The sequence below is a fragment of the Lepidothrix coronata genome, unplaced genomic scaffold (genome assembly GCF_001604755.1).
Source record: "Lepidothrix coronata isolate B3197 unplaced genomic scaffold, Lepidothrix_coronata-1.0 Scaffold95, whole genome shotgun sequence".
NCBI classification, from domain to species: domain Eukaryota; kingdom Metazoa; phylum Chordata; class Aves; order Passeriformes; family Pipridae; genus Lepidothrix; species Lepidothrix coronata.
The window spans coordinates 2,423,642-2,451,156 of NW_016690275.1; the positions used below are offsets into that span (position 1 = coordinate 2,423,642).

At 39.4% G+C, this 27,515-nt stretch overlaps 1 protein-coding gene across 3 annotated transcripts in view; it reads right to left on the minus strand.

Annotated features, from left to right (window-relative positions):
• SRGAP1 (SLIT-ROBO Rho GTPase activating protein 1) overlaps window positions 1-27,515 on the minus strand; it is a 139,369-nt gene that overhangs the window by 16,741 nt on the left and 95,113 nt on the right. Inside the window, exons 7-16 of one of the 3 annotated variants that reach the window (XM_017822201.1) lie at window positions 27,141-27,362; window positions 26,263-26,364; window positions 24,588-24,785; window positions 24,384-24,468; window positions 20,271-20,298; window positions 17,235-17,268; window positions 14,066-14,126; window positions 13,842-13,919; window positions 12,714-12,848; window positions 2,342-2,447 (exon numbers count right to left, since the gene is read on the minus strand). In XM_017822201.1, the coding sequence (XP_017677690.1) occupies window positions 2,342-2,447; window positions 12,714-12,848; window positions 13,842-13,919; window positions 14,066-14,126; window positions 17,235-17,268; window positions 20,271-20,298; window positions 24,384-24,468; window positions 24,588-24,785; window positions 26,263-26,364; window positions 27,141-27,362 (1,049 nt within the window). Of the gene's footprint in view, window positions 1-2,341; window positions 2,448-12,713; window positions 12,849-13,841; window positions 13,920-14,065; window positions 14,127-17,234; window positions 17,269-17,781; window positions 17,885-20,270; window positions 20,299-24,383; window positions 24,469-24,587; window positions 24,786-26,262; window positions 26,365-27,140; window positions 27,363-27,515 lie in introns of those variants that run through there. The other 2 variants (XM_017822200.1, XR_001876037.1) reach the window with 2 other exon arrangements.

A 27,515-nucleotide genomic window follows, 5' to 3' on the forward strand; every position in this document is an offset into this window, starting at 1 on the left:
ATCATCATGAAATGTGAAGTTCTGCTGATGGCTGGCAATATGCAGGGCTCAATACTGGGGCTGATGCTATTTAACATCTTCATGAATTACTAGCCGAGGGGATGGAGTGCACACTCAGCCAGCTTACAGATTATGCCACACTGGGGAGGGTGCAGTAAATATAAAGGTCAGGATTACCATTTAGAAGGACCTTGACAAGACAGAGGAATGGACAAACGGGAATTTCATCAAGCTCAAAAAGGATGAATGCAAAGTCCTGCCTACAGGATGGACTAATTCCACATACTATTAGTCTGGAGTTGACTGTTGGTTAGCAGTTCCCAAGGAAAATCATTGGGAAAAGTCCTTCTTGGACAAGAAGTTGGATGTGATTCAGCAATGCATCCTCCTGCAAAGAAGTCTATCTTAGGAAGAGAAAAGTCAACAGGTCAAGGGAGCTGATTATTCCTCTTCCACCTGGTGCTCATGAAGCTGCACATGACACTTCTGTATCTAGTTCTGAGAGACTGGCAAACTGGTGCAAATCCAGAAAAGGACCACTAAGATAGCTGGGGAGCTGGAGCATATGGGTTATGAACTAAAGTGGAGAGAACTGGGTTTGTTCAGCCTTTGCAAGAAAAGGCTACTGGAGAATTTAGCTGCAATCTCCATACAAGATCTACTATATACAATCTACTATATACAAGATTATAAACAAGAGCGAGACAGACACAGGTGCAAAGGGATGAAAGGCAACAGACACAGCAAGGGATATTCCAACTGAAAGCAGGAAAAAATTTCTTTACTGTGAGAGTGACCAAGTACTGGGACTGACTGCCTAGAGAGGTTATGGAGTCATTGCCCACTGAGGTTCTTGACTGCACAAAGCCTTGAGCAACTTGATGTAACTTTAGAAGCTCTGAGAAGTAGGCTACAGGAGGTGAGGTCTGGCATGAGATCTGTAACTTCATGTGGCCAAGCAGGCATAACTGCATATGCAAAAAGCAGAATGAGATTTGCAGAAAGTCAAATCATGGGAATGTTTTTCCTCTGGATGCACGAGGAGCAATTTGGAGGCAGTAAGGAGGAAGTAAGTCTACTTCCCAAATTGCATTCCTGTGGAGAGCACAGATGTAGCAAACATGACCGTGTAACAAATACCACCCCATACAGCTCTGGTCAATCTGTATGTTTAAGCAGAGGAGAAGCTGTGATAAAAGCCCTTACAACATTTACATGGTGTGTCACTTTTGGGGGATGAATTCTGTTTCAAATGAATAGTTATTTTCATAAAACTTTAGATCTCTGCCCCTCTCTTCAATATTACTTGAAAGCAGTTCAGAAACTGCTAGAAGAAAGGAAATGGGAACAGCTGTGAATACAGGCATGAACAAATAACCCAGCTGCAAAGACCCTGTTACTATAGGAACAGACAGGCTGGATGAAATGGGGAAGGTCGCAAAGACAGAATGAATCAGCAAAGGGCAAATTTAGGGAAAAAAAAGAAGAAAAAGGTGATATGAATACAGATCTAACAGGAAACAGACAATATGGCAGCAGAAAGAGAAAAGCTAGAATCAGGGCAAAGTGCACATAAGCAAATTTTTCTGTGAAAACACTGGGGGTCAGCAAAAACCAGAGAGGGCTGTGCAAGAGTGGAGGGAAAAACAGTGCAATTGCCCAACTTGTCTTTTATTTTCTCTTCCAGAATGAAGAAGTTTTTTCTGGGATGATGAAGACACTTTCCCTTTCTCACACAACTCTTCTTCCAGCCTGTGTTTTGCAATGTGAGAACAAAGCTCCTTCATATTGAAGCATACACAGGAGCTGTATGTTCTTTATACTCATACCCCTGTTATAAGAAAATAGAAGCAGCCACAGGAAGTCTCACCCTGGCAGTGTCTAGCATTAAACAGGTAGTTTGTAGTGCCTTTGTTCCTTGAATATACTAGGGTTCTTTTTTCCCATCAGGAGATAAAAGTCATCTTAAGATAAGGAAATTTTTTTTTTAAATTGCATAAACTATTTTTAATGTAGTTACAGTAATTTTGCTATTTTACTTATCAGCTTATTTTGTTGTCAGCTTTAATGCTGTAGCCTGCACTTCCCATTTCAGACAAGATTTTAATCTGTCTAAGTATAACCTTGTTCAGTTTTGGACAAATGAAATTTTAATTTGAATGAAAACCAGTGTTTTCGTTCTATTTTCATTGCCAGTTAGAAGACCATCTTTCATGTTAAATGGCGCTTAAATGTAAATTCTACATAGAGTATGAGTAAACCCAATACCAGGTTCTTTTCCAATACCAGGAAAAGAAGGCAGATAAAAATACGATACACTGGGTAATTATCAAGCACTTACTGATTGAGGAAGGCGAAGAGGTATCTCATCACTATAAGGACCGACCTGGGCAAAGTAAGAAGGAGTTTGCGGATGTGAAGAGCCCTCTCATAGAGATTGTCTATTCCTGCAAACAGAAGAAAATATTTTATGTTCCCTTGCATATGATTGTCTAAAATGATATTCAGTCAATTTACTCAGTTTACTTTGACTCTTTATCATCACATGCCCCTAGTTAGTATTGTCTAATTTTGGCCAATTAGAAAAATAAGATCTAGAAGTTCTTCCCCCTCTCATTAAAACTGCACAGTTTAAAAGGTCTTTATAAGAAGGTACAAATCTGCCTAAGTCAAACCCTGGCCACTTGCTGAGCATGACAGCTCACAAAACCACTAAATCAGTACATAAATAAGCTGAGAGAACCAAGGAGAGATGTTTGTTATCTGTTTCAAATAGAGGTACATTCTCTTTATTTGAATGTTCACATCAGATATACAATATTCCAATCATTGAGCTTCTGTATTAAGTTTTCTTCATCAAATGTGCAGCTATAACTCTCTTACTGGCAGAGTAGGAGAAAGGTCTCCTATTTTTCGGTAGGCAAGAAACACAAAGATCACATTTTTCCCAAACAATTTTATAGCACTCCACCAAAATTCTTCTGAAGTGGGAAAAACACAGTCAGCTAATAAAAGCATCAGTTCCTAATGTCTTGTACCATGGATGTACTATCTTCTGTGTTCGTCAGAAGGATTACGTGGCTGCAAGTAGGACAATGATGGGATAAAAGCTTGAACTGTTTTTCAAAATCACTAATATCTCAATTTTTAACTCAGTGTGTTTTCTATGTAAACGACACTGTTGGAAACAACCTAAAATTTCAATAATGTTTTTTTATGTCAGCCAAGAAAGAGTGCTGGAATTAACAACATCTAGGGGAAATCTTAGCTGACTACATGAGAAATCCTGTCCTGTGGCACTGAAATGGATGTTCAAAAATTTGGAAATCAGAAACAGAAGCTGATTCCAACAGCTGAAAAGCCAATTGTACCACAAAATGTTGTATTTAGGAATACACAATTAAAATAATCACTTACATAAAAATGCAAGTGTAAATAGAGTTATTGGTGTGTGTTACTTATGTGCTCTTTGGGATCACTATTTTTACTGATCAGCATTTATCTGTAGATGCAAAACGCGTGTTGACTTGTGTTTCTTAGAAGAACAACTGGTGTCTAGCAACTAGTATTTTGGGACCAAGAACTAAGCATAAGCAGAGCACATTGGCAGCAAGACTTCTGGTTACCATGCAGAAGTACTATAGTTCATTGGGAAATGCCAGTGTAGTAGATTGGTGTGACATCTGCTCCCACATCAGCGTTTACAGGAGATTCCACTGGCTCAGCACCACTAGTGTGCTGGGAACAGAAGATTCTGGGATGGGGTGAAACTGGGCTCCATGAGAGTTTCTGCAGGAGGAGAACAGTGCACCACTGCTTGCATGAAGGAAGTCCATTTGGACCATGGTATCTACTGCAGGAACAGCACAGCAAAAACTCTGGCAGGAAGTAAAAACCTATTCCCCAGCAGAGCCCCTGGAGGTCGGAACAGTGTCTCTTCTCTGGTGAGCTGCCGTAGAGCTGGTAGGGAAAAGGACTGCTGACAAGCTGGATAATTTATAACCTACTGAGTCACTCTGAACCCAAATGCTAGATGAAAATCAGTTCAAGTTGTTACACTTTCTCAAGTGGAGCATGGGACTTGAAACTTATTTTTATGTTTCTGTTAAATGTGGACTGTATGAATCAAGAAGAATTATTTCTGGCTACTGGTTAAGAACTGCAGTCCATGGCAGGGATGTACTAAGTCCAGGAGCTGCCTGCACAGTAAGGATGCACAGAGCAACTACAGTTCTCCTTTCCCATTCCAGTGCAGACCACATCTTGGATGTCAATGCTGTACGCCCTCACTTCTGCAATGCAGTGCCACACTGCTGTTCTGCACAGCCCACAACCACCAGTTTTAGTGCAAGGCCTTTCTCCACCTGCCTCATCTAGCCACTCCAAGTGGAAGAAGCCTGCCCATATCTTCAGTTCCCATTCTTTCAACAAAAACAGCTGCTGTTACAGCTAGGGTGCCTTGTGAGTCTCCAGTTCACCTGACTTTTCTCCTGACAAGCCTGTTTGTGAACCTCTCTATGCAGAGTTGGAGGTCTAGGTGGTTTTGTGCAAGGGCACAGGTGGATTTTCTAAGGAGTGGGGCTGAGGGAGGAAGGTCCAAAGGAACTTTGGTTACATCTTTCAACACTATCACCTCAGCAGCACCGTGTGCTGCATATGAGAAGCAGGAGAGAAGTTGTGATGCAACACCAGGACTTGTCTTCTGCATTACAGCCTTTCCTGGCTAATGGCTTGTGCTGCAGACCTGCCTCTTCCAGCCAGTTCTGGAGACCAGCCCTGGGCCAGGTTCAGTCATTGCTGAATTCAAATCAGTCCTGAGAAATGCACTAGCTGGAACCCCAGGTGAGTCCAGCGGCTCCTTCTAGCAGTGTGCTGCCTATACGGATTCAACAGCTCTGTATAAACGAGTGAGCTAAACCAGGCTGGGGCAGTCTTGAACACCAGCAGGTAGCTACAACTCAATAGTTATCACACTCTCCAATGTGCTTGTGGTCTGTGCCAACTATAACTCTTCCAAGCAGTTCCTACACATGGTTGACAGGATGCATGAGCCAGGAACTGGCTCCAGTAGGCAGCATGGACATGGCAGAGTAGGTACAGAGAGTTTGGCTGTATAGCCATGTGTTGAGCTATCCCACTTGTCCTACTAAGAGCATGACCAGTATTAAGCATGTCATCTCTACTGAAGTAGTTACAGGTTATACGTACCTGAATGATGTATTTCCAATACCCTCCTGGTAACCCAGACCCAGTTTCTGTGAAAGTCCCTTCATTTAAAATCCAAACTACTGCCCAGTGGTAAATTCATGTGCTTTCCACATTATTTTGAAAGGCTTTTATTTCCCAGCACTGATTTGGTTTAAAGGAGATAGGTAATTATGCATATTTGCAATATTTGCATACTGCTTTTAATGAAGAGCTGAATTTCATTGTTACTTGCGTGTATGCAGTACATGAGTGTTTGGGTACATAGGAAAGATGGAATGAATACAGAACAATATTTCTGCATCCAGGCAGAAAGAATTTGCGGCTCTGCTGCTTCCCATGCAGAGGAGAGAGAAAAGCATTGCTTGGCCTCTGTTGGCTTTGCTAAAGAGAGCCTTGGGGAAGAAGGGCCATCCAACCTACAAGCTGGTTGCTGCAATGAACCACTGGCAATCCCAACACTAGAGAAAGATGGCCATTTTCCCCTCTCCCAGTACTTCTGTTAGAGACCTTCTCTTCAGTACTCTGATTTTCAAGAACTGTAATTAGCCCTACCCGAGTACCCAATGAGGTATTACCCATTTTTCAGCTAAGAAAACAGAAGTGCTGATATTACATGACTTGTCCAAATAAGGCAATTAGCTGCCAAGCTGAAATAGAAATCAGGGGATTTGAAAACTGGTTCATTACTCTAATGATGAGACTCACGTTCCCAAACACAAGCAAGAGGACAGGCCTCTGGCAAGGCCAAGCACACTGAGAACTATCATGATTTTTCTGACTGTGAAGAGAGAGGCAGCGAAGAGAGATCTCTGTGAAGGACACAGGAATATCAACCGCAAATCAAGACTTATGTAAGCTAAACATCACACACTGAAATGGCTATTATTTTTTAGTTCCCAGTTCTCATAGCAGAGCAAAACTTTTGGAGCTCTGGTCTGACACACCTGCCTTCCAGACCTATCTCAGCCATGGGGGTCAAATCCACAGGAGTTTCCTGACAGCAAGATGAGAAGCTGTTTGGTGTGGGAACACTGTGCTTCTACCAAAGCAAAGCTGCAGTGCAGCCCAGAGCACAGAAGACATTTGTGGGGTGAAAAGAGAAGGAGAAGAAGCCCAGTTCTGGGGTTTCATGACTACAGTATATTTTGGAAGAGCTAGGCACCTGTGCCCAAAACTTTTAATATATTTTCATCATACCACAGTGGAACAAAGTACCCTAATAATATAAGGAACTTCATTTTCTGTGTATTCATAAAATTATCTAGGCATCTAAGTATCAGAGGTGTTTGGGATCTAAGGAACGTCCACCAGACACTACAAAAAATGAAAAACACAGAGCTTGGAGGACTCTTCAGAGGTAATTTAAATGTCAGCCTCTCACTTCACTTTAATCACCTCTGAGAGGTGTCTGTCCAACTTATTAATAAAATCCTTCAAGGCGGCAGATCACAAGTTCCATAAGAAAATCCTGCATTGTTCTTGGAGAAGATTTTATTTATTGATCTCCCATGGACTTCCTTTGCAAACACTCCATGTCCTTGAACTGGATGAATGAATCCAGGCGAGATTAATGTCATTGCATAAATGAAAGAATTACTTATCAGCTAGCTGCCTCTTTGTCAGCCATGCACTAAGGACTGGTTCTCAATAGCATGAGAGAGACATACATCCTAGGCACTCAAGCCTTAAAAGCTGTGATCTTCAGCTTCCAAGATCACTGGAACCTCTTCTGGAGAGGCAGCATCATCTTCGCTTACTGCAGAGACACACAGAAACAATGAATGTTCTACTTTTCTCTTTCATGAGAAATAACACATTTTAACCACCTGGTCAGTCTTGATGAGGTTTTTGCAAAGGTAGACTCTAAAGTGAAACAGACAGAAGTGAACAATCTGCCTCAGAAGACTAAAGGAAACCTGAGAGGGGAGAAAACACAATTACTAACAGAAGCCCCCAAACACAAATAAACCAAAACTAAATTACAAATGAATACAGGGATACATTCATCCTAAATAAAATTAAGAAATGTAAATTAAAGTTTAATTAAGCAATAATCCTGAAATAGTGGAGCATATAAAAGGCAGTAAATATTCAAATATTTAGATGCAGTGATGGAGAACAAAAGACTTTTTCAAGAGAACAATTGCTGGTGATTTTCAAGTATTTTGGGACAACTGGACAGCTGCATGCTACTCGGGTTTAGCTAAAAACGCTAAAGAAGCACTGTACTTTTCCTGGTCTTGGTCCTACACATGGCCTCTCCTACACTGGAGGTGAGACATGGTTACCAAACAAGAAGGTTCAGGCTGGGAACAGAGCTCAGAAACATGAGTTCTGGATTGTCTATGTTCTACCACCCTCTGTTAGTAGCCAGCCTCCATGGCCCAATCTCAGTAGGAACAACAGGATTGCAAAGATTTGGCAAAGGGAAGATATTGATCAGAACACACGGAAGGAGAAACCTCGTGTCAGCAACTAATGAACTGTGCTACAACTAACACCCAGTGCTGTGCAAGGTGTAAGCATATTTCACAGGCAAGGGCAGCATAAAGGAGGAAGAAGAAAGCAAACAACGGTAATGTAAAATGTTTCTCTCCTTTTGGGACCACTGTTTTGAAGGTTAAAATCTAATGTGTTATCTCTGTGTGGGGGTTACTTGCTACTTCCCCTCGGTGCAGTGCCTACTAGTAACAGCGTGAATGCCTAACGCATATTTTACACACCCCGTGAATGTCAAATGGGACTGAGTTACACTCGCAGATGTAATTTTTACGGCCAATTTGCAGCTGACAAGTTATCTACATGCATATGTGTTAGTGCTGAAATTAACAATTTGTGCCTCTTTTCACTTTGGTAGATGAGTCCAATCCAGCTCAAAGATATGTATATATTAACTCAGCCATTACAGCTCCTTCAGATCTATTTAAGAAGGCATTACAGGAGGACAAACTCAGCAGTCTCCACTGTCACTTAGGGAAGGAAACACTTCCTGTTTTGTTGAAACTTTTCCAGGAAGAGGTGATGATTCAGAATAGTTTTTTACTTTTTAAGTAATGGGCAATAGTTTGGAAAAACAATAAAATAATTTCCCTTCATAACATTTATGCCTTTAGGTAAATGGGCAGCAAGGGACTCGATAAAAATCAGAAGGAAAAAAGATGTAAATTTTCATCCATCCTGCCGTCTTCATATATGAAATTTAAGGCAAGGGAGATGAAACCATGAAGAATTACAATGCTCTGCACAGGAGCTAAGCAGTCTGAATAGCTGAGGTGTGTCTGCTGCTGCAGGGCACAGCTATGTATGTAAAAGGGAGCTGTAAGTCACGTGTATAAGAGCTCACACCAGGAGAGGAACTGCAGTCCCCAGCAGCGAAGGTGAGTTACAGCCGGCCCTAAGCACAGCTTCAGCATCCTCTTACTCCATGTAATTCTTGTTACAAATACTTTGCTTGTCTTTGGCCCAACCTGTGACTAAAGGGCAGAGAAGTAGTGCAGTGCAACTTCTCCACCTTTCCACTCCAACCTTGGATTGCCCTCTAGATTACAGAATGCTGCTAGGACCAACCATAGCCACTCCTTATGCTGAGAATGCAGAATTATGGCCCATAATCAGATGGATTCTTTACATTCTGTTTTATCTTTCATGCTTGTTCCCACCCAAGCATATAATTTGGTCTAAATTTTATCTAAATCAGATCATAAGCCCAAACAGAATAACACTGTTCTCATGAGTCTAATTAATACAAATTGCCATAGAAGTCACAGTAATTTTGCATTGTTTCCACTGTATTTACAAAATGGAAAGCATTAACTCACAATACTCTATTTCAGTTGGAAATATATGCATAAATGCAAAGGAATTCCTTGGTGGCTGTACTGAGGAAAGGTTCATTCTGCAGCTGTAGCCTCAATTATGCTTGACATCCATAAATAACCACTTCATTTTCAAGGGTTTTTTCACTGACGACATTACATTTCCATATAAAATGTGTGACATTCTGCCCTTTTACAGTTTTATGTGAACATTAACTTTATGAATTTGCTTTCTCCCTCCCCCCTATTGCAACCATTTCTGCCAAAGATTAAGAAAGCACATGGACATTTATCTTCAAAAACTATTTGAAAACAACATAATGTTTATTCCTTTCCTCATTGTTTTTCAGACAGTGAATGCAGTTTGAATTAAGAGTATTTAAACCCTTCTAATTAAAATGTCAAAGTTTTCTGGACTTTATGTATGTATCAATTGTGATTAAAGAAGTTACAGCAACCTGTGTTCTCACAGAGGAAAGAGACTCTGGCCCTGCTCCCATTAACAGGAAAACCAAGATACATAATAAGTGAGCACAGAAAAAAGAAACCAATGCAACTATGACTGGTTCAAAGTCTGAAATGGAAGAAAAATCTTGCCTAGGCTGCTTTACTTTTTGCAAGATATCCGAAGCATTAAGGTTAATATATAGCAATGGAAATGGTATTTTTTACCAACAATTTATGACAGCATGTGCCATATAGGTGCTTTGTAAACTAAACCGTGACAGGTAGTATATTTTGAAATGCTTGCTGGATTTTTTGTTTTGTTTGTTGTTTTTCAAAAAAAGGCATCTTACTCCCTGGAAGTGATGCACCACTCAACAAAGCACACAGAATAGGTACACAGCTGTAAAAACACTCTGCCTCAGGCTTCTCAGATAATCAGAAGATGTAGAAATACAGCCTCCTTTTCCCAGCGTATGGTTCTGGGGCTGGCTTGGGTGCAAGGCACAAGAGCTGTTTCTTTCTTTCCTCATACCATATTCAAATTCCCCTCATTGTGAAAACACAAAGTAAACTCACTCCAGTGTGCTCAGAGAGAAAACCCGCTTTGTCTGTCATGGTCTGCACTTACCTCTCCTCCCTCTGCTGAAAGCACTGACATGCCATTTCAGAGTGCCCCTAATGACAACCTTGTGAAAACCAAACCAAACAAAAAAATCATCCTCCCCATGCTTCCTCCAAAACCTGCCAGAAAACAGATTTTGGACTCTTACAGTACATTATCAGGAAGAAAATCCTTTGCTTTCTTCTATAACAGCGATAGCAAACGTCAAACCAAGCAGAACTACTCAGTAATTATGCCTCATTTTGACAAATTGTCATAGAGATGATAAACCAGATTTATGACACCCTCGGAGAACACTCAGACTAAACCAGGATCAGACACCAGGGCAACACCTCTTTCTCAAAAAACATTTGAAAATGTTGCTGCCAAAAGCAGTGACTTTGTTCCAGGCTATTGGTTGTTACTGATTTCAGCTCTGCTGGATGATACTACTATTCAAAGAAAAGGTTGTCAACTCTTTCACAAGAAAATAATTCATTACCTACTTGGAACACGCAATAGTTGGACATTCTCTACAGAAACCAAGACCTAACACTAGGGATCTAGTGTTCATGGCCTTTTTTCTTGAAATTCTTAATAACAAAATAAATACCTTTCTGGAATAACTGAACTGGAACTCTCTTCAACAGTGATGCTCTAGAGGTTGGTAAATCTTTCCTGCCTATGCGGGTGCCATGTATATCTACCTGATCAGTTCACTGATGTTCTACCCCTCTTTCCAAACACCCCGTACTCTTTTCAGAACCCTCAGTGGTGAATGGAAACCCTTTAAAATCAAGTTCCTCTTCTTGGAACACATTTAAAAGGCTGTTTCGGGCAAGTATATTTGCATTGCCTGAGCATTCACTTGTATAATCTCTGTAAACAGAACACTCAATCTTGGTATTTTGCAATTTATTTTACAATTGTATTTAAAGCTCCGCAACACAGCAGACTGCAATACCATCTCCATATATAAGAACCACCATTTATATTTTTCCTAATGCTTAGTCAAAATAATGAAGACACAAAGAGATCCAGTGCACAGAATCTGACAGCAGAAACTTCGAAAAAGAGATCTGGTACAAATGTTTAATGATGAAAGTGATCAATAATTTGAACGCTGTATCCAAGAATGTGGTAGATTTTCTGTAAACTGAAGCCATTAAATCAGTAAATTTTTCCAGCAGACGTGCTTTAATTCATCCAAGTTATGGAAATTGGCACAGGACTATTAGGTAAAGTTCTATCATTCCTGTCACACAGAAAATCACTCAGTCAAAATGATTCTTTTTTAGATTTCAATTTCTATGACTCACAGACATTTTCTGGGCTGTTGCACCACAGCTAGTGAAAGCTGAACTCAGGCAGAACAGAGATTGTGCTTGCTAAAGAGACAATGCACCCCTCAGCATCAAGGATCAGACTGATAAACTGAGGTTTTGAGATCCTTTAGGACTCCTTAGTACCACCAAGTCTGTAAAAAGCAACAGCTGCACAAAACCCTGAAAAAAAAAAGAAACACAAAATACCGCACATAGACCTGGTCACATGTGCATGATCCATGTATTTGTAACCTCCAGGAGGAAATACTACAATCCTCCCTATGTGGGAAGCAAACCACACATGTGTTCACCAAGTAGGGAGCTGAAAAACACACCTGATCACCAGCCCAGGACACATCAATCAGTGGTCCTGCCTGCTGGGCTGAGACCTCTGCTAAAATAACAGTTTGGAGAGAGCCTGACCTAATTAACATCCCAAAGGACTGGCTCTCGTTACCTGTGAAACTGCCTCTTTCTCCATTTGGTAGAAGCAGGCAAGTTATAAAGGAAGGGTAGAAAGAAGGAAATTCTTCCCCAAAGCTAGCAACTCTGACCACTTCCAGTGTACCCAGAGGGAACAGCAAGCCTACTGATGGTTGGCCTTGCCTCGCCCCTCCTCAACATCTGCAGGGATCCATGAACTGGAAGAGGTTTCGTGCATGTCAGAGCAATTCACTCACCCACTGAGTACTTCCCAAATTACCACAACCTCTCTGTGTCTGGCTACAAACACCCACAGTGCACAGATCCATGCAATGCTCCTCCAAGGCCTTCCATTACAACTTGTGTGTGTGAAGGCAAACCAGGCTCTCCCACAAATAACACTCAGCTGCTCCCCTCCATCCCTACGCTGAAGGGTTTTCCTGGTTGGACCACGGGTTTTAAGCTGAGCACAATAAAGGTCCAGAATCACACAATGTTGAGCAGTTGGTTACTTATTCACCAGTGCTGACTCCAAGCTGTGGGGCATGAAAACTTTTGTGAAAAGTAACACTCTCTTTGCAGGGTCATGGCTGCATCCCCTTCTGTCCGCCCCAGTGCACAGAGGAAAATAATAATGCATTTAAATTTAACTATCCCTTGTATACTGAAAGATATTCTTCCTGCCTTATTAAACAAAGAGTTGTACTGTACATTAATCCCAGTGGAAAAAGGGAACAACCACAGCTGCCAGTATGACTAATAACTGCCCCAGACTGCTACAGATGGCAAAAAAATTGTCTCAGGAAAATGTATGAAGTTAGCTCTTTCTTCAGGTTACTACTGTGTATCTAAAAGTAAAATTCTCTTGAGAAAGAAACAGAAATTTCTACTTACTGATACAAGAAATAAGATCATTAAATCTTTCCTTAGGAAAGACAGGATTTTCCAGCCCTCGGAAATAGAGCTTCAGTACTCCAGCAACTGAGTTAATGTCATGGTTACTTTGGTCATCTGCCAAAGGATTTTCACCTTAAAAAGTAAATAAAGTGAATGAAACACACATGCAGGAGCATTCTTGCACAGAACATTTTTATAAGTGAGTGACATTTTTTTTGTTTGGTTGGTTTTTTTGTTTTTAGTGCGTGGGAGGTGGCAATGCAAGCATTGAAGTAAGATAATAAACACTGATTTAGAAATCCCAGGCTACGATTAAACTAAAAATGGCAGCCTAAATAAAGCTTCCTTAAAATTACATAACCTAGTGATCTCTTAGGTCCTGAACTTCCAGCTAGGTATTTACGGACATGCTGTGATTTACAGCTAGTAAAATTAAAAAGCCAAATGTTTTTAACTGAATAGGATTTCTCAGACTTTTCTTTGGGACCTTACATAAAGCATATGGAGTTAGATCACCCTTTGAATTGGAAATGTGTCTTCATTCTGAAATATTAAAACATTCAGGAATATGTGCAACCATTTTGTTGAAACCCTAACTGAAGCTTCAGCCATGGTTGAACTACTTTATTTGTGCAATTTTAAAGACTTAATCTTTATTTTTAAACACTTTAAAATGTATGTATTTTCCAGGATAACACTACCTAGGAGAAGCAGTTAAGAATAAGGCAGATTTAAAAGCTGCAGAATGGAGGGATGTGACTTCAGTTGGCTAGTAAAAACAGCTGCTTTACGTATCTTGTCAAAAACAAGATCAGGTTTAACAAGATATATAACAAATCCTGGGGAGAAAAATACTGTGCATATTTTTTCATGCTTTTAGTCACAAGACTTTTTGCTCAAAGGGTTTTTTTCATTAGCAGAGGATCTGCAAAAGTTTTTTTTATTTCCTGGAAATTAAAAAAACAGCTTTTAAGACTCAGGAAAAAAGAATGTAAGATGTTTAAAAAAAATGTGCAGTACATAAATTACATACAAACTGCTTAAACAGACAAGAAAATAATTAGAATTTAAAAGATTTTTAAATGTTAGATATTAAGGTGCTCGAGTAAATGAAAATGCAATTACCTCTCTCAAATGAATTTTTAATATCATTGACTTCCACCTGGGAACCAGACACTCTAAAAATTCCCTGATGCTGAAGACCTGCAGCAAAGATGGGAGACAGTGGTGAAAAATTAATATGTTTTTAAAATACTTTAATCTCTATTTTAAAATCAAACCTGTGGTGCTAAATGCATACCAAAAAGTCAGGGCAATAATGAAATGACATAGTTTTTTTCAGAGCTTACCGTATAAATTTATAAATCTGATACAGCTTTCCACAATAAGAGGAATGACTTGCCCTGAATCCTGCAAAAACGAGCAGAAAGAGTGAACTGCAGATCGGAAAGAGGAAACCTCCCTACTATGGTCTGAATGCAAAAATGCACTTTCTTGGTCAATCCAGATGGCCATACAGTGCTGGCAAAAAAACACCTAAGAAAAACATCACTTCTAAGAGAACTCTCTTTCCATTTAGGGAGGAAGGGAAAGGAACAGATGAAGAGGAAGGATTATGGTTCTTAAAATCATTCAACTGGGAAATTCAGGCTTCATTCTCTACCTCTGCCACTGTATCTGGCTAACACTGTATGCAACATCTAAGCTCATGCATGCATTTTTGATTTTCGAAGCAAAATGAGTTAAAGCAGTGAACTTGCCTTTTAGAAAGCTTATTATTAAGAATAACAATTCATGATGAAGATGATCCCTCTGCATCCAATTAACTTACCTTTCTTTTCCTGGTGGAGAAAATCCTACATGGACCTAATTACACAGGACCTAATTCCTCAAGGTGGGTTTTGTTGTTTGGATGGGTTTGTTTTGTTCGGTTTTTTGGTAAAAAAAGTTTATTGCAAACAAAAGGCTTTTCTGAACTTGTTGGACTATAAGAAATGATCTTGGAGAAGAGCCACCAAATGACACTGCACAGGGGTACCAGAGTGTCTCCCTCCTGACCTGAGAGTACCTCTGTGCACTCTGATGATTGGCATGTCCTAACATAGGGCAGATGATGGCCTGGCACACTGTTTCTGGCTGCTCTACATGGCTGGTAGGCCCTGGATAGTGAATTCCAGCTACTCTGAGCTAAGCATGTGGTTCAGCTGTCTCTTCTGTAGGCACAAAGTTACTGGGAAAGGGAGGTCACAGCCCATACCTCTCCACCTGCCACTGGCAGAGTTCAGGAATCGTTGCTCCTTGTCTCAGCAATGATACAGCAGCAGGTCTGTACTACATTGTCAGTTACACAGAGATGTTTTAATAAAAGATATAAAACATTTTTGATGGGAGGGGGAGAAGATGATTATCCACTAATTTTCAGTGAGTTACTTGCCTTTTTCTTTTAAACCACCTTTTTCCAAAAGGCATCCTTCTGTTTTGGCATTTTGAAAAAATGGATGTTTTAACCCAAGCATGTTAGTGACTACAAGTCATCAAATATCTATTAATGACATAAATCATATGATTAAAAATTATTTGGAAAAGTTGGTGCTTATGGTGGAAGAATTACTGCCTCATAAATAATTTTAAAATTTCTTGTCTTGGAAGCTATAATTTTTTTCCCAAATGAATTTCAAATACATAAGTGCTCAGAGAATTGACTAATTCATCTGAAAGTTTAGTATAAAATCAGTCTGTACTATAAAAACATGAATTCAAAAGCACCCTGCAACTCAGAATACACATTTCCTCTTACAAACTAGTACTTCATTTTCATGCTAAATTACAGTAATGGGATGTTTATGAATTGAGCTCAAGTAGAATAAAAGTCAACTTCTAAAATAGTTTGAAAAATAACACAACGAAGCAATGAAACATTGCACTTCTAAGGTAACCTAACCCCCTGATCTTCTGTGTACTCCATGCTGTTTTAGTGGGGCTTACAAAAGACTGTGTCACTAATTATGCTATTTAAATTGTGGTTTGTTTGTCTTTTAATTTAAAAGCTAGCAAAGACTGGCTAGCCAAGAACCAGTAATGTCTGGACAAGCATTATCTCTCTGACTTGTGTTCAGTAACAGCTAAACAAAAAAACCCATGGAACAGGTGAGTTACTAAACCCAGGAATGCTGTCATCTTCACCAATACTGAGCAGCCTGGCTGTCCAAAGAAGCAGAGTATTAGAAAACATGCACAACATGCACCCATATCTTCTGTTAGTACATTGGTTCATGCAAAGAATGTAAAGCCCAGGAAAAGATAGTGTTTGCAGTAAGAAATTATGAAAAAAAACCCAACCAACAAATTACTTTCATACCTGGTTTTGGAGAATCTGTTCAGAGCCACATAGAACTTTATACTTAAGTAATTCCTTGAAATGATCTAAACTAACAGCTTTGGCTTTTGGATCTAATGAAAGGAAAATAATTTGAAGTAACAATCTGTGTTGGTGAATGTCAAGAACAGTGACCATACTGCTGCTGTGAATTTAATCTGATATGTGTAGTCAGTGAATGTATGTTTGGGACTAATTATAATTTCTTATGATGCAAAACTCTAACAAAAAGCAATTTGGTGAAATACTATATTTCACTAGCTGTAATCCTTTCGTGACTGTCAAAATGACTCATCCCCATCAGGAATTATATGGTCTTTGGGCAGAGATGCTGTCCTAGGGTAGCTCCCACACTGGCAAATCTGTCATAAGGCTACCAGTTTCTTGACCTCTTCCATTTTGAAAGACTAATTATGTAGGACTCCCACTTGCAAATAAGCCGTCACCCACTCTGCCATGTATTGTAACATCTTTCTCTGTGAGGTAAAATTATGGGGTACCATTTCTCCTGATTTGCTCTGTGCTTCTCTAATCCAGGGACTTTTGTTGTTGAGAATTTCTGCTTTTTTGCAGAGCAAGAATCCTTGAGCAAGAACCTGTTCATGATACTCATCTCTTTCATCATGTGATGATTTCTGAAAGTCTTCACACTTCACAGCACCCTCCTGCATAACAATAATAATAGTTTTCCCTATAGCTGTATTGAAGATGGCTGAAAGCTTGATTCAAAGACAGCTAAACTGGTATGGTGCCACTGAGCACAGAACTTGTTCTGCAAAACGTTTGCCAATAGCTATATTGAAGAAGAAGGAAAAAAAAATCCCCGTAACATTCAAACCCAATTCACAGAGCTTGCAGTCAGGAATTTTATTCACTGCATTTATAAATGTATTTTTATATATTTTTAAAGATTTCTTTTCCTTAGCAATGTCAGCTACTGTCCAGAGGCACTAATTGGGCAGGTGCTTGAAAATGAATAAGCAAATATCCATCATTTAAAACTACAATCCCTGCTGTACTCATACACTCATTTCTTAATGCAAACTTCTCCCTCCAGGTCTTTGAAAGAACTAATTTAGAGCCAGGCATGAATGCAACCCGAAAGTGAGGCAGAGCTGGTTCTCTTGTCACCAGAACTATACCTGATGTCTTGTGTGAGAGTTCCTTCGGCCTCGGCTAGAAGCATTATTAGAAATAAAAGTATGAGAAAGAGGAAGATAGTAAATACAGCAAAGATACAAGATCCAGAACAGCTGTGGTCACAATTTCACACAATATAATAAATTCCTAAAGTCACAGGAAATCAAAAGCTGGATATCAAACCCAGGGCAAAACTGCTTCTCCCTTTTCCACAGACTTTGAACACTGAATGTAGTGAAAGTGGCAAGTAGGAAATTGTGCTAAGTTGTGAGATGCACCACATCCTATCTTCTGCATGATGCTATGTTTCCTAATAAAAGCAGGCTGCCAATACTATTCCTACTTGATTAACAAAACTGTGGGGAGGCTAACATGAGAAACGAATCCCCTTCTTTCCCTTGACTTCAGGAAGTATTATATTGATCAACCGGGAAAGAAAAGAGCCCCAGGACAGACTTAAACATAATGATCTGCCTCAGCTTCTGTGAGGTGGTGACCATTATAGTAAGAAGTGTTGATATCAGCCACTGGGGTGGCTGGTGCCAGTACCTTGATGAACGACTCCAAATCACCATTAAACAACTTAGCACTATAATGTGATCGGGGTCTGGGCTTCCTGTGTTTCTGGGGCTTAGGGGGAAGATTTGGAGGCCTAAGGGAAGGGAATATGATTACTGAGCAAGGCAGAATTAAGTCACACAATAATATTAAATGTCTGTAAGCTCATGGCAAAACAACAGAACATTATAAAGGGAGAAATAAACACAGTACTTATCAAATAAAGACTTTCCATCAAATTTAAGTGTAACAGTGATTAAAGAGTGGAGAACTCCCCCATTAAAAATGCATTACTTATGGATAAATAATGACATTCTTTATGAATCCCTGTTTTGTGGTTTTACCACATACATTTATTCCAAACACTGCACAATTGGAATGGTCTTTTTTGTTGTGGTCATTCATAAAATGTGCAGCAACCACTGGAATTCATCCTGCCAGCCGTGGCAGAACAAAGGCCACTCAAAGAACCTCTTATCAAGCTGAAAAGTTGCTTCATGCTGAAAAAACTTCAAATGCAAATTAAAGCTGCTCATCACACTCCTAAGATGTTTCAAAACCAAACTGTCTGCATTTTCAGGTAGAGCCAGGAAGGTTAAATAGCTTTAGTCCTCCACGTCCAACCATCAACAACTTCACACACGAAAAAACCACCTTGCTAATTAGCTAAAGGAATTAAAAGAATATCAACTTGAAACAAATAAATAAAAGCAGCATAACACAAAAATGAAAAGAAATGGAAGAACACACAAAACTTTGGTCTGCAAAATGTTTATCTAGTGTGTTACACATGTTATGACTACAACTGAAAGAGATTACATGAAATAAATATTGTTCTCTAGGTCACAAACTATTTTGTGAATGTCATGCCAGCAGCTTACTTAGTTCCTGTGCACCAGCAGTCCAATGTTTCTATAGGTTTTTTGGGAATTAGCAAAAAATCAAATGTTTTTGGAGAACCAGTGAGGAACAATAAGGCACAGGGCATTCAGTGGTGGAACTTTGGTCTGTTGGAGTACTATCTGCTGTTTTAAATTCATTTTTAAAGATATCTCTTCCCTTCTACAATTTAACTTTGACCTTGAACAACATTTCTGTTTGCATGTCTCACATACTGGAAACTTAACTGAACCTTGGGGCAATAGGCAGGTCCCAGCCAGAGCCCAGGAGCTGGTGCTGAGGAATGGATTGGCAGCCTCTACTCCTCAGAATTTATTTCTCTAACTGACCAGCTGTCATTTAGAGAAGATATGACATCAGATGGATTCAAGCTCCTCCCCCATTTAACTAAGATAAAATCATTGCCTAAGTCCTCCATCTTCTTTCAGCTGCTTGCACAGTAGGGAATTTAGGATGATGTGAGTCTGATGAATCGCCTGCTTTGGAGTCAAGAAATAAGGTTTTTCTTATTAGACATAAATTTGTTGATTTCCGTGCATTCCTGGAATGGTAGCATCTGGGAGCAGAGTTACAGTTGTCAGAATTAATGCCAGCAATTGGGAAGAATGCTCTGATTTGTTACTGCTTTTCAACTGATGTCATGTAATGAAAGTAGGTGAGCGAGTCCAACTTTACAGAGCTAGAAAACATCATGGAGGGGTGGGAGAAAACCTTGCGTAAAGTCTACAGGGATGCCCCCAGGAACATGGGGACCAGACAAGATGGTTCTTGTCCAGGAAGTAAAAAGGAGAAAGAGAAGGCATTGAGCAAGGCATGGAAAGGGAAGGGAGGAGTGAGACCAAGAAAGCTGGGCTGGATGTTCCTGCTGTCACCTGGACACACTGCCTGTAACAGTGATACATACAACTGGCAGCTGCAAATCCAAACAGTTGCCACCGCCCCACACAGTCTCATACCCTGAGGGCTGCAGTGCTCATCTGGGTTTGTATCTGAAGGTGGCTTCAAAGGTATGGCATTACACAAATGAAAAAGTATGTGCAGCACAAAGCAGGGAGATCTAACACTGTATCTATTCTCTTCTGTGAATATACAGACCCATTTAAGCATCCAACACATGGATGCTGGGGGAGGCAGGTACTCGTGCCCAGAGCTAGGTTACCAAAGACATAGCCTATTGCCTAAACTGATCTTCCTATCAGGTTCTTCTGAACTGTGCATCCTGAACAAGTGAATCACAAACTGTGAGAGGCAAGGATCTCTGACAACTGGCACCAAAGTGCCCCCTGCAGCTTCCAAATTTGACATGTGATTCACAATTATTTTTAAGGATCTCCCAGCTTGTCACACCCTTGACACTGGCCTAAGCTGCTCACAAGAATGAGGAAGATGAACAGTCTGGTCCTTTATCCATCAGCATGCTGAAACGGGAATGCCGAAAGTTAAAACACACACGGTCTGTACATAATTTATGTAACAACAGCAACAATGTTAGAAACCCTTACAAAGTTAGTCTAATATCTGTAATTTCTAGATTTTACCTTATTTTTAACCCTAAACCAAGTCAGATAAAAATATCTTACCTTGTTGTCATGTATTCAGCTCTGTGACCTAGAAAAGTTCAATAAACAGGAAACAATCATTTGTACATTTTAGGGAGAAATTTTTATATCTAAATTACACTTACGTAATTATTTTTGACCCTAACTTTCATGTTACCAGCAAAAGATATACGATTACATAACAAACAGTTATCTACTATCTCCACAGTTCCATTTAAAATACAAACACAACCCATGTTATGGAACAACTTTTAAGAAGCCTGCCCACAGATCAAGAGTCACTTGATACTGTAAATAATTTCAAGTAAAATTCCAAACAATGTCTATTGTTCGTGCTCACGTGTTTTAGTGGCTAAATCAGTATGGAAATAGAGCTGTGCCAAGATTAGATAACATCTGCCCCTGTGCCTTGTGCCTAAACCTGGTCAGTGCTGAAAATACAGGGCTCTAGATACCAGTAGCTATTGAAAAGTCTCTCCTCTCTTTTGTCTGTGCATTGCAGGAAAAAAGTACAACGCTACCACTGAGAAACACCACAGAGAAGAACTGCAGGGAATTGTAAAGAAGCAAATACCATATTCCAGAAAGGTTCCTGCATAACCTTTGCAGATCAACAGACCAGTAAGTCAGACATATGCATCATGTCAATTCATCATAATGAAAAGCAAAATAATGAAACAGAACAAAGGCCATGGCATGATGAGTTCCAATGAGCCCAGTTTTGCCAAAGGGAGATTGTGCCCTATTAATTTATTAGAAATCTTTGAACATGACAGTAAAATACTGGATAAAGGAGAATCAGTTCAATTAATTTACTTAGACTTTGAAAGGCCCCTGATAACTTTCTTCCCAAGAGGTGACTAAAGCAACTAAACAACCATGGATCAAGTGGTAAAATATTCTCACTGATCAAAAATCAGGGAAGAAAAGGGAAACTGAGTGGACTTAAACAGTCCCTTTTCATCATGGCAAAAAATGTAACAGCCATTTACTCATTAAGACCACTTATGCAATCTGTGAGGCATTTATTAATGTCTTGGAGAAATCATAAGGAGGCAGAACATTGTGCAGATGATTGAAATACTTCGGTAACAAGTCTTGACAAAACTGTGAAGCCCTTCAAAAGACTTAAAGACTACAAAGTGGCAAATGAAATTCACTATTAACAAGTTCAAGTAAGGTATTAGGAAAGAATTAAACACCTATGCAGTGAACAGAACTAATGACTCTGAAAATCACTCTGAGCATCACTTGGGCTAGGTCTAAGTACATTGCTCAATTCAAAAGTAACACCAGAAAAAGCTTGTCAGACTCCAGAAAGAATGAAAACCAGTGATATGAAAAACATTATATTATGTGCCAACGTCCAGATGCACCCAAAGTACTGCACAGTACTGAAAACCCTAATTTGAAAATATATTTTGCAGTAACAGGAGAGTGTGGATCCCATGAAGGTGGCACAAAGAATAAGCTCTGGGAAAAATCTCTGATATTAAGACATGTAAATCTTGTTGCCATCCATTTTAGATAGGTGAAAAAGAGAGATGAAAGAAGAGTATGAAATATAACCTATCATAGAAAAAAAGTATCTGGGCCACAGAGGCAATTTCTTTTACAACTCATTGTTTTCTTTCTTGCATTTCCCTTTGCTTTGTTAATTTGTTCTTTCAATAGATGAGGGTTAGGATTAGGATTAATAAGAGTATCAGTGTGCTTCCTATGTTTAGTATCAATTTCATTTGAGCATTTCTCATTTAGTTTCCAAGTTTGTAGATGCAGACTCAGCAAAAGCATTCCATCTATCTCTGCTGTGCAGATCATGAATATATATCTGCTGTGTCCATAAACAGCAGCAGACTGTAGCAGGCAGGTGATAAACTGGAACAGAAGCCAAATGCTGTCAATGTTGTGGACACCAGATGGGAATCTGGATTTATTCAGCCTATGTCCTTACACTGTATAGGTTTGAATAAAAGCAAGAAAGGGTGCCAAAGGAAAACTTACAGTTCAGACAATCCTCTCCTTCTCCCCCCATTCTCCCCTGCATTATTTAACACAGCACACTCTGTTATTTGTCTGCAGTCTTGCTGACATGAAAATTCCCAGAAAAGGCAGTTTGAGGGGAGCAGGGGAGCAGTTCACTTCCAACAAATTCATTTCTATATTAGCTACAGCAATAACATTCCTAATATCACTGTAATTTGATCCTTTCAATCATCCACATTCAAGGAACTTTCAGAATCCAAGTCCTCCTTCCCAGGCATGTGCACTGTAATGCAGGACATGCCTCAACTGAAGGGAGTACTTGAACTTTTTTACCTGCAAAAATGATGGCTTTTGCTCCAAATATCAACTTTGAATGTAAATGTGTATGTTTGGGGTACTATTTGTATGTGCTATGCAATGATGATGGGACAACAAATATGTGCCAAAACACTGTGGGCGACATGGATTGACTACTTGGGGGTTACAGCTGGTGGGTAGAAGGGATCTCTTCAAACACAACTATCCAAGCATGCCTGAGCATGGTAGAATAGCCCAAACCCTAATGGCAATCTATCATTTAGATCACCCTGCTGAGAAGTTTTTCTTTAGTTTCCTTTCAAATAATTCTTTCCTTATTTTTTTCCAACACGTATTAGGCAATAGATTGTTTCCTTTGATCTTTCTCCCTTTCACTTTCTTTTTCCAAATACATTTTCTATGAGCTTTCAGAGGAAAAATTTCCCCTTTTTTTGACTGACGTCAGCTGCACATTGTTTTGTATAAATAAACTGCTCAATGCACACATTCAAAATAAAAATCCTATTAAACGAAAACTTCCATGAGAAAGAAGATAACGTAATTAGTTGTCTAAAACCAGCTACCATCTTCTACAGTCCAGCCTTGCAAGAAAATGCTGCTTATTTTCTACCCCCAGCCTCAGTCACTCTCTGGACAGGGGCTTTGTTTGGGCCACAGCCACTGAACTGCTAATAGCTCTTTAGGCACCTCCACAACTGGATTTGTGAACTAGGCTTTTGCATTAAAAGCAAGAAGAGATGTGACTAACAACAGATACGTGGAAGTAAAAAGAAAATAAATGGATACATCTTTTAGAGACACTCTCTAGAGGATAGGTCTCCTTTCTTGAGTCTAAACTTTAAATTACAGTCCTTAACCTTCAGGAGAGGATTTTTACTCTTTGTGGTGTGATCTCACTTCCTCTCAAGTCTGTAACACTGTGGGGCTAGCTCTCAAGGCTTGTACTGTAATCCCCCTTTTCCCTTTGGTCCAAGAGGAAGTGCCTGTTGGGAGGGCTGGAGCTGTGCATAGTTCCTGATTACTGCCCTAATTCAGCTTTATTTCATTTGATCATGGACGTCTGCTGACTTGGTTTAAATTTTAAGATGTATTTTTAAAAACTGTGCAGAGTGTTCAGGACAATGGATAATTCTCTGCTATCGTAATTTGTAATGCAATAATTTTATATGCAGTAATAATAATCAGCAGGTATAGAGCTATTCATTTAGTTTTCATTCATTTCAGTTTACAATATGCAAATACTTGGTAGAAAATCAACATTAAGTCCACAAGAATCTCCCTTCTGACATCAGTGAGATCAGGATTTCACTTTTTATCTTCCATAAATGCTCCACTGAGTTTTTAGGTTGCAAGGACATTCATGTCTATGTGTTAGAAATGCTGCATTAGAGCGTCCATTATAAGTGATGCATCCTGGATAATTCTGTATGCTTAAAAAATATCATTGTCCCCCAACTCTTAAAAAACCCTCAAGTCAACAGAAATCGTTAGGATGCAAAAGTACATTTTTCACAGCTCTTAAATCAGCCTGCAGAGACTGTGTCAGTTCTCCTTTCAGACACGAGATTTTTCATTCAACAGTTCTGTTTCCAAATATACTCACTTGTCTAAACATCTGTGCAGCGGAAATAAGTATCTGCTGAAGAAATAAAACCGATTTCTTGTGTGTACTCTTACCACTGCACCAAAACTATGACTAGTAAAAATCAAATCTATGTTTACTGGACAATTAAGCTTTAAGTTCTGTAATTCTTTTCCTGCGTACCGTTAGCATTTCAGTGGGCACTGTATAGTCTGGAATCACTTTACAGTTTATTGTGTGATATTTACCTTCTCCGAGTGTTCTCTGCAGCAAGTCATGTTTTGCCTGAAGTTTTGTGATGAGATTACTACCTTCCAGATATTCTCTGAATTTCTGTAGAGATGCAGATAAATCTATTACTACGTATGACACATATATTCTGGGAACTTCTGCATAATGTTTACTTCAGGTGTTTGGTCTGTATCACATGAATGAGGAAGCAACCAACATACCATGAAATAGAATTGCTCTGTTTCCTGCTGGTTAGCTCTTCTTTTTGCAATGCTAGGCTTACTCAAGTATGTCTCAGAGACTGTTGACTTCACAGACTCTGTTGAGCGACTGTGCTGGAAACACTCTGACACATCATAATCTTCAATGGTGACCATATCTTGTATTGTCTGAAGGGTAGCCTCTGTTGTTTTCTTAACCTGGTATTAAAAAGCACAATTTGCCAAATGTAATATAAATATATATAGAACAGCTTAGAAGGTAAATATATATAAGGAGCAGCTTAGAAGGGAAGCTTATTACTCACGGTAATTCTCTGGCACATTCCCTTCAAACAAACTGGTGTGTAAATGTGAAAAGTCACTATAACAGCTATCTAAGTAACAGAAGAATGACATGATTAGGTTTCCTGTCTAGTTCTCTGTTTTGCCATGGTCCCACAAATATAAACATATACTTGTGTTGGCTTTGTAGTGCACTCAAACATTTGTTTCCTGAAATTGGAATTGAAACCTGACATGATTTGATTATGAACCCTAATCTGGGAGGCAATAGAGACAACACAGAACTTTGGAGGGTCAGCTCTCCTAAATGTGGTGAATGTGTTATATTGAATGTGTACATTCAGGGATCTGGCTGCCAGAACAACACATTCTTCCAAGAAAAAAAAAATCTGTTACCCTATTCTGTGAAGTGCTATCATGAGGAGCACAGCAATGTTTAGACTGCATAAGTGGAATACATAGCTGAAAGACAGTGCTGGAGCAAGAACAATTTACACCAGCCTCACAGCAATTCCTATGACCTGTGGAGCACCCCTATGGCCTTGCATTTCATTGAAAGAAATAATCTTTCTCCTTCCTTTTGTCTTTGTTACCTTGAGATACTTCCTGAATGCAGGGGTTTTTTTAAAGACTACTGTACATGTGTCACGGACATTAACACTTTGTTACAGACATTCAACATATAACCTAGAATGAGAAAAACTGGCATCCTGAAAACTTATCAGTAAAGTACATGAAGAAATTAAATTAGTCCTACGTTTTCATTTAGGAACATAATTAAACTGAAGAACTTCAATATTGCCTTAACTATGCTAAAAGTGCGGTTTATTCCCACTGGGAGGCCTTTCTTTGTTGCCAGAGCAGGAGAAAGAGAACAGCCCAATTTTTTTGTATTTTACAAAAAAAATGCATTTTATTTTGCCAGGTGAGCTGTTCCCATCACAGGCATTCATTACTTGTGTTTATAAATAGCTGTAGCTGAGAGCATAAGAGATCTTGACTCAGCTACCACAAAAGACAGTTCAAATTCCTTTGTACTACAGAAGTAGCAATTTGAGGACTGGACAGAGAGTGGTCCCAGAAGACAATAACTGTTCTCAGTGGCTTTCTGCCACAAGAATTAAAAAATATGTACTCTAAAAAGTTTACACTGAAGCATCTGCAAAACACAGAACTCAGTAATGTGAATGTATGGACAGGTAAAAAATGAAATTTTCGAACCTCTATAAAATCTACCTTAGCATATTTGTCAGTATTTGATTTTTAAAAATAAAACTGCTTATACAGATTAGAGCTATTTCAGGGTCATTTATGCGCTTCTGACAAGGTAGAAAAGACCACACCTTCCTGAAAATGGTGTTCAATGCTTAGCTCTTGTAGACATAGGTCTTACCTCCTCATTTTCGATTTTGAGGGTAGCCAATCGTGACTGTAGTTGTTGATACCTAAGCATAAGCTCTGCTTGCACAGGTTGCTGGGCAGTGACCTGGCAAACCTAACAAAGAATCAAAAAGAGGTGTAAGATGCAAGTAATTTAAAAAAACAGTCAATAGTCTTTGGTTGTTCTCCTTAAAAGAAGGTGGATTCCTACTGAAGCTATTAAAACTTCATAAAGTAGACAAAACGTGTCCATCCAAATTTAAAGTATTTTTGTGTTACAAGGTGTGGAACTACATACCACATCTTATGACTACAGAGCACAGCCTTGTTGTATGGCTGTTCTGTATCGCTTCTCTATCACACAGAAATGCAAACCCTGGAGTTACCTTCAGAAAAAAAGATGTACACAGGTGATTCTGCATTCTGCTTTGCTACAGGCCTTTGGTGTAGCAGACGGGGCACAGCTGGGGTACTCTGTATGCTTGAGATCTCCAGATGATAAAATGGGGGAGGAAGAAGGGGAAAAAGGCTGCATTGCAGCATGAATAATTTGCAGCAGCTCTGCAGCTGCTCTCAAATAGCACCCACAAACTCTGTTCTGAGTGAGGCAGGTAGTAAAGTCATAAAGTCACTCCTTACACTGCTGCTGGCTGAGCAGTGGTTCACCAGCAAATTCACATCCATGTTATTATGTGTGATACAGAATATAATAACATAGCAGTTTTTATATGAGAACTTTGAAGAAACAGACAGTGCTGCCAGTTTTGCAAAATGTTATTGCTGATCCACTGGCTTTTGGGTAGCAATAACAGCTTTTTGTTATGTGTAAAAGGGGATAAATTCTCTATCCTGGTATACAGTCACCGTGGGGATATTTGTCAGTGTACAGACCTCATCACCCATATGAGACTGGAACTCAAATTTCATTGGTGGACAAAAAGCAGTGGGGTACATTTCCATGAATCTCTGCTTGTCACTTCGTGGCTCCAAGCTGTCAACTGCATTTTCAATGATGTCTAATCCCTCATGCCTGGAAGTTTCAAGGTTATACTCTGCAGAAAGGTATGTTCTTAGGGCTCTGTTCAGACTAGCGTGGTATCCAAGATCGCAACACTAAAAAAAAACCCCAAGAAAACAATAAAAGGAAAAGAAAACAAATTTAAAAGGAGGAACACCATTCCAATATCCCAATCCTGAAATTATCATTAAAATTTTCTGTCCTAAAATTTTTCTGTCTCTGAAGTATTTAACAAAATACCTTCTAAA